General features: G+C 49.8%; 1 protein-coding gene and 1 long non-coding RNA gene across 2 annotated transcripts in view; one reads left to right on the forward strand and one right to left on the reverse strand.

Annotated features, from left to right (window-relative positions):
* Nucleotides 1–10,978, reverse strand: part of LOC143422297 (uncharacterized) — a 346,242-nt gene extending 335,264 nt beyond the window's left edge. Inside the window, exon 1 of the long non-coding RNA XR_013101698.1 lies at nt 10,967–10,978. This is a non-coding gene — a long non-coding RNA (uncharacterized LOC143422297). The remainder of the gene's footprint in view (nt 1–10,966) is intronic.
* The window catches only part of Toy (paired box 6 protein twin of eyeless), a 28,677-nt gene extending 14,350 nt beyond the window's left edge, over nt 1–14,327 (forward strand). Inside the window, exons 5-9 of the mRNA XM_076892789.1 lie at nt 2,454–2,618; nt 3,886–3,968; nt 9,074–9,300; nt 10,436–10,692; nt 13,892–14,327. Of these exons, the coding sequence (XP_076748904.1) occupies nt 2,454–2,618; nt 3,886–3,968; nt 9,074–9,300; nt 10,436–10,692; nt 13,892–13,980 (821 nt within the window). The 3' untranslated portion in view covers nt 13,981–14,327. The remainder of the gene's footprint in view (nt 1–2,453; nt 2,619–3,885; nt 3,969–9,073; nt 9,301–10,435; nt 10,693–13,891) is intronic.
* The last annotated feature ends 304 nt before the right edge of the window (nt 14,328–14,631 follow it).

Below are 14,631 nucleotides of genomic sequence, written 5' to 3' on the forward strand. Positions count from 1 at the left end.
GTTTCTTGTACACATGCGATCATTGTGCAATCATTTTTGGGATATTTTAATAAATTATACGTTTACATTTACATCTGGTGCATTATGTTAAGAGCGATGAATTTTGAAAATGTTCAAGTTCACAAATTCCATATTTGGTCCTTGCAGCGATACGATCGCTGCGATTATTTAAAAGGTAGAACAAATGTGCTCTCTTTTATCTTAGTAAAGAATATCTAACATCTCTCGTCACTTTTACTATTATATTACAAGTATTCATTCTGACACACGTACAAAGGTATTCTCCAGCAATTGTTCAGAAATCCAATTACCCAATTGAACCATAAATCAGCCGAGAGCCCATCACTCAACGCGAGGTACCAACAATCTTTTCACTCTCGATGAGCCTGAATCGAACTGTTTCAACAACTCACTCCGTGACTCCCCCGTACGTAAACGGAATTGTTGCCGTTCGAGGAGCACCGGTGGGTTCTTTGCCTTTCACGCGGCCGAGAAAAGCCATAGAATCAGACAAACGCCATAGGAATCCGGTCCTCTCAATGGTTGATCCACTTTTTGCCGTGCGCTGGCGTATCCACAATGGCCTCGGGGCGAGGTAAAAGTCAAGGGAGCGCCCTCGAGGTATTATAATCCGCTCGTACGCGCGACACCCTCGCCCCCGTCCTTGCGATCCTTCCGCGAACCACCCCATTGTACGGCTCTAATTCCACCGCGTGTTCAGCCGTGTCTCGTTCGAAGAAAGGAAACGTCTCATATTCTTGACGTTCGATCGAAAAGTTCCTCCGCTGTTCCGATCGAGATCGAAGTTATCTCCTGAGCGATGGATTCGAATGTAAGTTCTCAAGTTGGTCCGAGTAACCTGGCTTTAACCAGTGAACGTTCGATGAAATGGCTTCAATTTTTCAATACGCATCTTTTACTTGCTCATTAATTGCACGCACGCAAAGTGAATTCGAACATTTAGAAAATCTAGTAGTAAGGGTCAATCTAAAGACAGACACATCGAAGAAGTTCCATTAACTAATATCGCTAGTCGTGACTTCGAGCTATCACGTTGCGTGGATCGTCGTCGTAAGCAAAAATCGCTATCTAAAACCTTCCCTCGTTGATCAGCGAGACTCGAAAATGTCTGGCTCGTTGGAGAAGCTTCTCTTCGCGCGGTCATCGGGCCGTACATCCTATTTCTTCCCCCTGCGCGGTCATGCGTCGTCACCTAGAAAATTAAAGCCAACGATCGAGGCTGGTACCGCGGACTAGCTCGAAATCATTGGTCGTTACGCGTCTCTGGAGGGGTGCTCGCGAAGTGAAAATCCCTGTTGCTATACGCGTGGCCAGGCCATCGTCGGACGAATCAGAAAATTCTTCAACTTAACTCACGTATCGTAAAAACTAAATTTCGAAACTGCATCGAGCATTCTCCTCACATTTCACGTTCCACGTTCATGGAACAATCACGCGCATTTCAATCGCCGCTGTTCCTTCGAACCTATCCGAAACCATCGTTTCCTAGGAGGGTCTGCGGATAGAGCGTACGCTCGGGGAGGGTGGCGGTATTTCGAATTGCCAGGAGGATACTCGGTGGAGGGAGGGAGGGATGGGCCAGCGCGTACCAGAGAGGGTTGGCGGGCGAGAGATTTCGTAGGGTCGTGGCGTAGGAGGCTACGGAGGGTGCGCGATGCGCGAGAGATGAGCGAACGAGAAAGCGAGCAGCTGACGAGCGGACGATATATAGGTACGACTAGCGATACACACGTACACACGCGAAAGTATGTACACGGCGTAAGGGCAAATATATAGGTAGAGGATAGGGTACGGAGGGACGGACAGAGGTAGAGGGAAAGGGAAATGGCAGGAAGGTATCGGGAGAGGGATGGAAAGGAGGCGAGGGTTCGGTGCGCGGAGGCGGAAAGTAATCGTGGCTCACTGGGAACCGTCGATGTCGTCGTCGTCGTCGTCGTCGTCGACAAGGAGAGGACTCTTCGTGTATACATATATATATACATATACACACATGTCTTCGCTTACATTATGTTGCGATCGAAAGGGAAGGCGCTATGCGAACGCGTCTCTGCTCTCTTAGCCTGCTCTATCACATCTCGTACCCACCGATCTACTCTCGATCTCTAGGATTCCCAAGGACACCAGTCCGCGGCGTTCGTCGCGAAATCACTGGAACGATACTACTGGGACGGGACGGTCCTCTTAATTGGATCGCCCTCCACGAGGCAAACGGCGGAAAGTTCGTACGCCGCGTCCTCCGCACGGATCCACCCTTTCACTCGTTACCCGAATTTGCTTCTCTTCGCGCGCCAAGTGTCTCGTTGCTGATAAATTAGCTGGCTCTGCTCTTCGTTGGTTAACGAGGATGAGAGAGGAGGAGGGAGAGAAACGAAACGACGCGTTCCACGATCGAGCTGATTAAATAACGTAAGAACGTCCGCGTGTGCTTCCAGACACGGGTTCTTTATTGTCGCATCAGCAGGAAACGACGTCCGATGGCAACTCGGAGCACAATTCGTCCGGCGACGAGGATTCGCAGGTCCGACTGAGGCTAAAGCGGAAGCTGCAGCGCAACCGAACTTCTTTCTCCAACGAACAGATCGACAGCCTCGAGAAAGGTAAGTGATCTCGTTAGTATTACTTCATTGATCGAAGAGATTCGTCTCCCTCAACCGGATTCGTATTTTCCGCGAGAAATTCAACAGGGAGCGGAATGAAGAGCGGGAGCGTAGAGGGAATTCTTTGAAAGGAATTCTTTCTGTACGTTGCGTATTAATTTGAAAAAACGGACCGGTGAAATAAATGCGTCAATAATATAAAGTAGTACGTTAATGAAAATGAAGCACTCGAAAATGAATGAATTACATCCGCGACTAAAATAAATTACCAACCCTCTCAGAATTGCATAAGCACGCGCGCGGATTTGTAATTCAAACTCCTCTGCATCGGATGTACAAGCGCGAGCGTTAAGGGGTTGAACATGCCCGCCCCTCTATCCTCTTTTAATCATTGAAAATCCACTTAAAATTTCACTCGGAAAAGAGGACAATCGGACGCGCGCACACGCGTCCACCGCGTAACAACGCGCGGTTCATTCCGAACGAGAGCTTCGTCTTCGTTCGACCGATGATAACGACGTAAACGTCCCAACGATCGGGAATCGTATGCCGCCTCTGTTCGTACAAGCGAGGACGCGTGTACATTCAGAGACGGCCGTGGTGAATTGCTGCTTTCCTCGAATACATCGCGCGCGGCACGGCTTTAATTGGATCCGCGGCCATTCAAGTCGCGCGGCCGTTCGAGTATCGCCGATAATTATCCTTTTAATCTTGTCTCACGGCGATTCGGGATTACGTGCGATTAATAGAAAATTGCACGTACGCGACGACATCGACGCGAATGGAATATGCGCGAGCGTGCAGTCGATCGGATAAATCTAAGGACGTTCGAGGACTTTCGAGAAATTATACAGCGAGTGACGAAAACGTAGAACACTCTGTGTATCGTGATACAAGATGCAAAGTGATTTCGCATAGTCTCCTGAGAGCGAAAGACTAAAGTTCCAACGACCGACGATCCAAGCTTCGCTACGATTTAACTAACCGATACGAAATCGCGTAAAATAGCCAGAAGCGAGTGGTCGCGGTACGTGCGGCGTTGTCTATGAAAAAAGCAAAAAAAAAAAAGAAACAAAAGTAAAAGTCATACCGGATCGTTCAAATGGGATTCTCGTGGCGCGCAACTCTGTACGCCTGTACACAACACGGTACGCGTACTACTCGGCGCAGACATAGAGAGAGAGACGTAGAGCGCGCGAAACGCGGCAACGACCCAACGGAGGCACGTTTAATAACGAGCACTTGTTGCAAACTGGTTTCGTTTTAGAATTCGAGCGGACACATTACCCGGACGTGTTTGCACGGGAGCGTCTCGCCGAGAAGATTGGATTGCCTGAGGCACGTATCCAGGTGAGTGTGAATGTGCGAATGCGGCGTGTGCTACCTCTTTCTCGTTCGCTCCACCCACCGCCTTTTTCTCCCTTCCTCTTCACCCACCCCGTCCTCTCTTTCTCGCCACTTTTATTCCTCCCTCTTCGTCCCGGTTTTCCCACCGTTCCATCCGTTCCCTGGTCTCGTTCCACGTTTCACGGTTCCCTTCCCGCGTTCTCTCGTTTCTCTGGTTCCTCTTCACCGGTGAGAAGTTCGCGCTACGAGACGTCTTCCCGTCTCCTGGCTGCGGTTCCTGAAGAGGGCGGCTGGTAAGTGCTACGACGCCCTTCCATTAAACGCTTTGAACGCGTGACCACGCCGCGCGGGGACGTTAAACACCTCCGGCGGAGGATCCGCGAGACCACCCTCGGGGATTTCGTCTTTATCTCGGCCCTCCGCCTCTTCTTCGATGCCAGCAGCGTTTCTTCTTCCAACCTTCGAATGAGGTAGTCTTTTTAATCACCGCGAAACTATCCGCGAGGATGCTCGTTTCAGGGGTGATCGTTGCTCGCAGTCGGGGTACCGTTGCTCCAAAGAGAGAGAGAGAGAGAAAGGGAGAGAGATGGAAGGGGTCTATCGCAATTAATTAATATAACATCGTTGCTCTAGCCACGGGGTGACGCACGGTTATACGAGCTAATATGTACGCAGCCTTATCGAACATTGTTTGGCCGCGCCGCGCGGCGCGGCTGGCTCGGCCCTGTGTTCGACCCTCTTGCTAGCCGGTCGGCCTCTCCCTCACCTGGCCCCGACGGATAGGGGGGTGGTGAAGTGGCCGGCGGGCTCTCGCGTCGGTGGTAGTAACCGGGCGCTGAGCGTTATGTGGACGTACAAACAGTGCAAGACCATGTTGACGCATGTTTTCAAGCCTCGTTGGCTGGTATTGATCTTGCTAAGTGCAGGAAACCGGGAGTGCCGGTGCGAGAGGCAAAGGCAGAGAACCAACCAAGGGAGAGAGAGAGAGAGAGTGAGTGAGTGAGAGTGAGCGAGTGAGCCAGAGATACGAAGGAGGGGATGGATAAACCTGGAGAAACAGAGAAGGCGCGATAGGACTCGAGATAAAGATAGAGCGGGAGAATGAACGAGCGTGCACGGAGGGTGAGAGCGGGACGAAAGGACTGAGGAAGATGGAGGATGGATAGCTGGATAGATAGATAGATAAAGAGAGAGAGAGAGAGGGGTAAAAGGAATAATTCCAGTGGCGGACCCGGTGGAAACGGAGGAAGAAGGAGAATGAACCGGGCAGTAGACAGACGCGGTGGTAGAGAAAGCAAAAGCGCGCGACGGGTACGAAACGCCACGCCAGGCCGCACGCGGCATATCCCGAGCGAGCCGTGAGGGACTACGGGCACACAGACGGCCTAAGAGGGTTCGGAACGCAACCATGGCAACGTCGCGTCCCCAGGGAGGTTGCCCTCTGATTGGTTGTTCCTCGCTTTTCCACCTATACCTCGGATACATGCTCGCACGAGAGTTTCGCCACGCCGCGCGCAACACCGCCACCGGCTCTGCCCGATTATCATCTATGGCGATGGACGAGACCCGAATCCCCCCGGCGCGGCCTGTGACGTCGCGATGGCCGAACCGCCAGGCTCGAGCCGATCGCGAGGAACGGCACCCGTCTCTCTGCCCTCTTATCGACGGGAGGAGAGGGAACGATGCCGCTGTCGGGTACGATCTTTGCTCGATTTCGACGGACGCCAGCTAGCGTACCGTGAAAGCTGGTCGAGAGGAACGATCTGCTTGCGAGAACCCACCTCTTCTCGCTTTCCTTTTACCTTTTCGAACTTTCCACTTTTCCCACTTCTTACACGAGGTTATCATGCGTACCAAGTGTATCGTTCGATAATTTTTTGGGGGTTGGACTGTTTTGGACAACGAGGCGTCGTTTGTAGCTAGTTTATAGGTTAATTATTCTAAATTGCTAGCGAGTTTGTATACTTTTCAGCTTGAAAGATGTGGCCTGAATATGATGGAAATTCTTTCCTCCCTTCGATCGATCGTCCTATCGGCTGTAGGAAAGTTTCCCGTAAAAAGTGGAATCCGTTAGGTTATCGACGAAAGTATCCCTTCTCGTAACTGATCAAGAAAACGATATAAGGCGAGCTGCAGGCTTCCTTCCCCTCTGTTAACTTTCTCAAAATGCGAGAGTCTTGAATATCCTCTTGAAATTTCAACGGGAGCTGGTCCTCTTCCGGTTGATCGACAGATCGATACGATGCAAGTCTAGAATAGTCCATTTCGTCTTGGTCGATCTCTCCTCGTCTTCTGGAATTATTTTCCTTCAATTCGAAGATGAGTGGAAGCTTTCCGTATTTTGGTAGCAGCATCTCTCGCAGTCTATGGCTTAAGTTTCAGAAACTCTTCGGTCTTCGTGTGTAAGCTGCACCAAAAACGCAGCAAGGACTATCCGTTCGCGTAAATCAAGATCAGTCAAAAAATTTCCGTTACGTGCGGTAATTGAAGTTCTTGAATTCTCGATCGATACGAGGGTTTTTCCATTTTGTAGAGCAACGAAACAGATGGGTGTAACGCGATGGGTACCCGTTCGAGTTTCGCGGAGCGATCTTCTTAAAATTCGCGTGCGACGCCATCTTCTAAACATTGCCAATCAAAGTAGAAGGTCCGCCGCGAGGGACGGGAGCGGTGTACCCGGTTCGTGGAATTCCGAATGGATCGATTCAAACGAGTTTTCGGGACGCGGTAGGACGAGTTTACGAGGAACGACGGCATTGGACGAAAGGAGCCCCGCTGCGGGCGAATGGTGGATATTTGCCGGTGGCCCGCTAGAACACGATTTGCCATGTCGCTGCCGCCACGAAATTTACTTTTTTCTCTCGCTCTTCTCTCTCTCTTCTCTATTTTTTTCGCTTCGTTTTTTTATTCCGTTCAATTGAAGGCCGTCGTGTGCAAGATCAAGTTTCGCAACGGACAAAATAATCTGGATTTCTCTAATACGAGGGTCTCTGGAATGCAAAACGCTTGGCTGCTTAGGTGGCCATTTTGTTGGGTAGCCAGTGTCGTATAAATTTTTACAGAATCTCAACTGTATCTAGTTACATAGATTACTTTCGAGATTAATAGGTCTGTCAAAAAGTATGAGTAAAAACGCGAAAAATCGTATCTTCAAGCGTCGAGATGAACGGTTGATCCTCTTTTCCATCCGTTTCCCTCGTTCTTGTTTATTTTATTTTTCACCGATAGCTCGAACGAATGCGCGCAAATTAACGGGAGAATCGGCGTTTGTCGGGGCACCGGAGGGGGAGAAAAATAATAACACCCCCTCGCCGCCCCCTCGGCGGCGATTCCGCTCATTGTTACGCGTCCACGGTGCAGCGCACGGTAATTGAGAAAGTTGCGCTCTCATTGCTGGCAATCGAATTTTTATATCGTTATTCTCATTATCGCGCGAACGTTTAAGCGGCCGTACGCGAACGGAACAGCCGACGTAGCAATTGTCGGCTATTAATAAAAGCGCGGCACTCGTCGCGAGTGCGGAACGAAGAGAAAGGCCGCGTTCGTTGCGTTTTTCCCCTGCAAATGAGCCGGGCAATCGAGCCGTTTCATAATTCAACAATTCCAGCTGGGCTCCATTTTTTTCCCACTCTCTTTCCTCTCTCTCTCTATTTTTTTGTTCGTCGATGCTTTCCATTTTGTTCGGTACGTTCGTCGCGATGCAGGGTGAATTTCTTGATGCCGAGGAACGAGCTTGGGCATTAGGGGGAAAAATTACGATGTAATCTGGTGCTTGTTTGTGCTCTAAGTGCTCTGGGGATAGGTAGATCCAGGGTGGGGGGAGAATCGACATATCGAAGGGAGAGAGAATCCTCTTATCGCTGGAAGGTATCTTCGAAATCAGGAAATCCGTGGAAGCGCGACAAAAGAACTTAAGCTCCGATTTGCTGCTCGAAGTTACCGGTTATTATGGCCACCGTCTCGAGTGCTCGAGTGGGAAATCGTTGGCTCGATCTATCGTCGATGACTCGCTAGTGTCGTCGTTACAAACTCTCCATTTCCCGTTCCCTTGGGTATCCTGCCAAAATTACTCGCGGGACGTTATTCCGTAAATAAACGGTCACTGTTTGACGACGCGAAATATTAATTAGGTAATAACAGTTATATCAGGCTTGTGAATTTTATTCGATTATCTCTGGAGAATATATTGTGTAACTTCGCCTCCATTGTTCAACATCATCTCGCGCACTTCAAGTGAATCAATTAGCTGGGCGTTGGTAATTAAGCAAGAGTGAACTTCGCGATTAGGTCGCGTCTTCGTTCGAGGCTTATTAATTAACTCGTTACTTTCGTCCGACGTAATTCGCATAGTTCCGCGAGGTATATTTGCGAACTTTCCAACGAAATAAACCCCAAAACGTGTAACACATCGCACTTTCCATCCCTCGAAAAAGTCTTCCTGAAAAAAAAACAGAACCCCATGCGCAACCCCGAGAAACGCGTGAAACTTAAAACAGAAAGAAACCGGCGCGAAACTAACCAGAGGTTGGTCCGACGAGACGAGATCGCAGCCAGCGTGTACCATAAAACGCAGAGCGCGAGTAATTCAATTTCCCATCCGGCAGCTGCTCAATCGCAATTAACAAACTGCGCGAGAGTCCCGTGCAAACTCTCGTGCGCGAGTTTTCCTACGGGGGGTGGTGTCGATGGAAAAAGTATCTAGATTTTCGCGGCGTCGGTTGGCTGGTCGGGTAGAATGGATTCCGCGGGAAGAGAACGCGGGGTTGTCGAGGAAGGATAAGAGAAAGGGAGAAACACCCTCGTGGGACGGATGCGAGGGAGATCGAACGAGAAAGAGAGAAACAGTGTGGAGAGAACAGCGTGTGTTTGCTGCGTGTGGTACGGATGGTGAGAATGGACGAAAGAAAGAGAGAGAGAGAGAGAGAGAGAGAGAGAGAGAGAGAAGGAGCGAAAATATGGATGGTTAGAGGAATGGATGAATGAACGCGACGAGGGTACGAGAGAAGGCGCGAGAGTGTGCGAGGATGGATAGGTGCGGATAATGCGAGCGCATCGCGCGGAGTGACGCCCTTATCGTGACAAAAGCGCCGTCATTGCGTCGGTTGCAGGTGTGGTTCAGTAATCGCAGGGCGAAGTGGCGTCGAGAGGAGAAATTACGGAACCAAAGGAGAGCAGCCGTCGATCAGGTAGTAGGCGGTGGAAGCAGCGGGGGCGGTAGCAGCACCGCGCCACCGGCAGCAACCCCTGCCACGCCACGGTTACCCTTAAACGCCGGATTCAACGCCATGTACTCGTCGATACCGCAGCCGATCGCTACGATGCCTGACACTTACAGGTAATCATACTGTCACCCTCTTTTTTCCCCCCTTTTATTCCGCGAGTCATCTAGACGCGAGAGGATGCACCCTTTCGCCACTTTCGAGATTGGATACGATGCTCGTTACGGGACGTTCAAGGAATTTCACCTGGAGCGATCGAGATTAGTCGATTTTTTTAGTCGATATTAGAGATTTGAGAGCGTAATTGGAGTTTTGATCCGGTAAACGGTATCGCAATGTCTTTCGATTAAATTGTGAAATAATTTTGAAAGAATTGCCCGTGTTTGCGTACAATCGAATTAAAAAAATTCTGCAGGCTTTTGTCAAAATTTAATTAAACCCGTACCGCTGCGAAAATATCCTTTCCAGGCTGATTGGCTTTTTGATAACAGTTGAAATTTGATTTTACCGTTTTCTCTATGATACCATGGCAGAGTAACAATAGGCTTCGTTGTTTTAAAGATTTACCGATTGAATACGTTTTAATCGGACCTGCATTGTTGCAGAGATTACAGGATAAAAGATATCGGATCTGTTGGATTGAAATTTTCCAAATAATCCCTATACACCGTGTACTTTTCACGTTCAACATCGCACCATTCATCGATTACATTGTGTAAATAAATATCTGATCTTGTCAAAATTTAATCTTCTTAAAAGCTTACCCCCCAATGTTATTTCGAATACAAAAATGATAAAACTGCAATCAATGTCTCTTTAATATCGAATTTTTCGACGGAGCAACTGGAAATCTGGTAAAAATCAAGACTTACTACCAAGTTACACACCCGTTCGATTACTATAATTAATTAATCGATCCGCACAAAAACACTTCATAGAGAACTACGCTCTCCAATCTCAGCCGTTCGCAATTTTACCGAATCATCAGTATACTTTAAAAAAAAAAAACCACCCCCGTAACGTACGCAATCTACCAAGAAAGAAAATTCAAATGCCAACGAAAAATGCAAATCATTCGCGAACATAGCGAGACACAAGTGTTAAAAAGGAATCAGGAGGAATGGAAGGAAAACACTTGACGATGCTCGCGAGCCGTCGCGAGGTCCCGTACGTCCTCCCGGAACCGGTGGACAGATTTGGCCGTTGGTTACCGTATTTCTATCTGACGAGGATCCACTTCTCTGTTCGCAGCTCGATGTCGAGCAGCTTGGGCGGGTCAATGGGTGGAAGCTGTCTTCAGCAACGCGCCGACGGATATCCGGCGTACGTGTTCCACGAGCCTCTTCACTCGCTGACGCAGTCTTACTCCCACGCACACAGCACTGCTGCGCACTCGCAACCCCATCGCGGTATACCGACCTCTCATGGTGGAACTCCCACCACGCCCGGAGGACAGCCCGCTGGACCAGGTGGTGCGCCCTACCAGCCGACGACCTCGACCGCGACTGGTGAGTTTTCGCTTAAAGTATTGTTTGTTTGTTCTTGCTGGTCCTCTCAAGGTCGTCCACACGGTTGCTCGCTTCGCAGTCTACCTCCACGCTTACAATTACCGCTAATCAAGGTCACCACCGGTTGGAAACCGAGGGCCTCTCGTTAGGACACACTTTTCGAGGCGAAGCGGAGACCGTGGTGGTACCGGAAGGACGTATCTGTATACTCTGGGGGTTGTTTAGAGCTACTCGTTGTTACCGTGTTATCGTAACGGGGTTGTTTATCATGAACTTTTACTTTTTCCGTTAAGTAGAGTAAACGTAGTTCAAACTTGGATTGTGCTAAAAATCGAAAGTCTAGAATAAGTTGAAGGATTGCTTTTTTCCGTTTCATCGAGTCGTCGGGTTTGATAACAGACGGTTGCGCGAAACAGAAGTGACGAGTCGTCAATAGAAGGGTGCAGAAAATTCCGATTTGCGTCGCGTGCTCGCAACACTCGGCGCGTGTCGTTTGCGGAACGCGAGCTCGCGTTGAAACGTGCTCATTCTGTACCATTGAAAGTCCCGGTTGATTACGCGCACTCGAGAATGTTGAGCGCGCGACTCTGGCCAAACGACGAAAAGGGATAAGCGACGCGCGCGTCCTCGCAGAAATCAAATAGTTACCGTGCCGGATGGCAGGGGTGGAAAATTCGTTTAATAAGTGCAGAAAAGTTTGTCCCGCTGTATAGCTGAAACGTACGATTAGAACTGGAAATGTTCGCGTTCTTTTTCAACAACGTAATATGTTATTATAGAGGGTGATCTGTATGGCTATAACGTGAAACATTTTCGTTGCTATTAAGAGTAGGGCGAAGAGGCTTACGTGGGATTACGTGCTCAGTTTTAAAGGGGGACGTTTTGTAAATGGTAGAACAATTTCTTCAACGTCTTCTTTTTCAGGGGCTTTCTTAATACTATAATATTAATTACTCTTTGCGTATAATATAGATTATAGAGTAGGGAAACTTAGATAGAATTCTAAATAGAATAAATCGATCCAACAGTTTACACGAAACAAGCAAATATCGCCAACAAGCAGACAAATCCTCGCACGACTCCTCAAAATCGATCACCAAGTTTTCCTTTAAAATTTCCACCCGTCATCCCTCGCACGAGCCATAACCGCCGCGCCGAGAACGAAATAAAGCGTCGGGGATTACTTAGGAACCTTTTTACGCGCAATCTACATAGCGCCTGTTCCTCGCGAGGGATGGCACCCAGAGGGTTGTAGAACGTTGGCGGAGAGAAAAAGGAGAGGCAGAGAGGACGTTACAGGGTGCTCGAGGCGGCACAGCACGTGGGTCGTTCGTCCACGGAATTGTAAAAGGATTTTAAAACAAATCTCGCATGGCACCGGTGGGCTGAATCGAAGAACGGGATGTTCTGTGGTTTTCTACAGCCACCCGTTTCCCTTTCGCGGTAGCGCGGTTTAATTTTCCATTTCCCGATTCTCACTTTTCTCCTACAAGTTTCTTTCTTCTTCGATTTTCCCTCCTACGCAAGAGTACTTTTGTTTCTCATTCCCTTCTGCTTCGTTTAAGCGGACGTTCTCTCCGGTCTGGACGGTTGAAAAGTGAGCATTCTTTGAGAACTTTTTTCGGAAACTCGAGAAAAGATATTTAACTAGATCTTCTCGCAAACGTAGTTACTAATGTTGTAGAGTGTACATATTTTTCCTAGAAAAAATTTCACTCGCAGTGCTTTAAATATTTCAATTAACTTCATTTACGCTGTATTTTTCAATAAAAATTCTGATATTGAATCTAGATACTTTTTTCAAATTACATTTAAGGAACCAAGATACGAATCTTTTTATCTTCCAAAAATCTCGCAACTCGTACAATGCACCAAAGTTTTTTCGACACTCGGAAAACGCGAAAAAAAAAGAGGGAGAAAAAGTGAAAAATCCATGTTTTCGACCCTCCAGACCAGAAGCATCCCTTAACGAAAACCGTGCGGTAGTTCGACCCTCCCGGTCCCGGTTCTTCCCTCTCTAACCCTCCCCGTCTCCCTTTCTTGCTCCTTTCTCTACCCTTCCCACCTCTCCCACCGTCCCTCACCCTCTGGTTCGCACCGTCTCTGTCGCCGTGGCTCTTCCTCTCTTCAGGGTATATACAGGGGGGCGAACAGAGGATGTGGATGGGTTGGGTCTCGCCTCGGCTGGGCGAGCGCTCAATAACGTGCGAACCCAAAGGGGAGGAAACACGGGGGTGCGCGGCGTACCTACAGGAATGGAGTGGAACGCCGTAGAATGGTGGAATACCGGCGGAACACGCGGCGACATTCCTCTTGTGCCTTTCTCCTCCGCCCGTTTTCGCGTTCTTCTCTTCTGCTCCCCCTGAAACCGTTCGCCCCCTCTCCTCTTCGCCACCGCCATCGACTATCCGCGTGCCCACCTTCCCTCGTCATTTCGCGAGCACCCCTCACCCCGCCGCACTAACGCACCCTCTGTTCCTCGTTCTCGCTTCTTACGTGCGGAACGAGCCGCAACTTATCCATCATAATCGTTTCACGTGCATGAGCGCGGCCGACTTTCACTGCTCGCTCTCTCGTTACCGCGTTCTCCACTCCTGGCCCGTGTCGTCGCCTGTTCCCATTCCTAAGGACGGGATGTGCCTCTCGATGTATCGCTTTCGCGGTTCGGTTCGTTTGCTCGCTCGAGATGCGAGGGATGGCGTCGCCGAGGGGTGGGGAACGATTCAGACGTTTTTATGGGATCGATTGGTAACGGGCCGCGCGCTGGTTCTGGGTGGACCGTTTTAACGAGGTTTTCGAGGCCGGGGATCCGTTTTCAATGGGACAGCTATTATGGATAGCGTGACCGCGGGACTGTTTTGTTTGCTTCCGCGTGTCACGCGGCGCGTCGATTGTTCGCGTGAACGCCGGAAGATGAAATTAACAGTTACTCCATTGTTGCTCGAACCTCGATTCGTTAACTGCTATTATATATACAATCTAAGCGGAAGATAGGACGTACCAGAGTCTAATGTAGATGTAACAACTTGGCGCGAAGACGCACAGCGTCTAACCCATCGTCGATGAACAAGTCCACCGTGAAATCTGTATTATCCGCACTCGTCTCGCTCCTCTTCCTCCCCCTCCAGCAGAATCACAAAGCGAAACACCATCCGTCCACCGTCTAATCGGCGACGAAACAATGTTCAATCTGTTCCAGGCGTGATATCAGCCGGCGTCTCCGTGCCCGTGCAGATCCCGTCTCAAACTCCGGACCTGGCTGGCAATTACTGGCCGAGGCTCCAGTGATCCCAGCTCTTCGGGTTCCCGCCCGCGAGCCTGCTCGTAGGCCAGGAGAGCCCGCCGCCACCGACAGCCACCCCTGGCGCGGTGTCCCGGCCGCTACTCGCGTCCCTCGGGATACCAACGCAGCCAGCGCAGCACCAGCCAGCGAACACGCCGGCTACCACTCCCGTGCACACCTCCGACACCAGTGAGTGAACCGATCAATCTTCCCGATACGCGTTCCGACAGGGGTACGCTTACGGTTCGCGAGCATCGATAGACGCGGCGAGGTCGCAGCGATGGTTCGCCCCCGTACGACGAATCGTTGACCCTGATCACTGCGTTCGACGCGACCGCGTCGAGACCATGGACAGAGGCGACTGGGGCTAGTTGATCACGGACGTCGGATGACCGCGTCCCTTCGAGGCGATCCGTTCCATAGTGACTGTAACAGAAAGAACGATTGATAGAAATCTGTAATGCAACGGTTAATGGGAACTGGTCGATTGAACTCGGTGTAAGACTAGCCCTGGTATCTACGCATGTCGCAGGGTTGTTGGTTGTCAGTTGCGGGACACGTGGAACGGGGATTCGTAGGGGAAGTTAGCGTCAACGGTGTTCAAACGGTAGTTTGCTAGTGGTTCGTAACGCGATCGAAAGTCTATGACAATATTT

This window comes from Xylocopa sonorina, chromosome 3 (genome assembly GCF_050948175.1).
Source record: "Xylocopa sonorina isolate GNS202 chromosome 3, iyXylSono1_principal, whole genome shotgun sequence".
Classification (NCBI taxonomy): domain Eukaryota; kingdom Metazoa; phylum Arthropoda; class Insecta; order Hymenoptera; family Apidae; genus Xylocopa; species Xylocopa sonorina.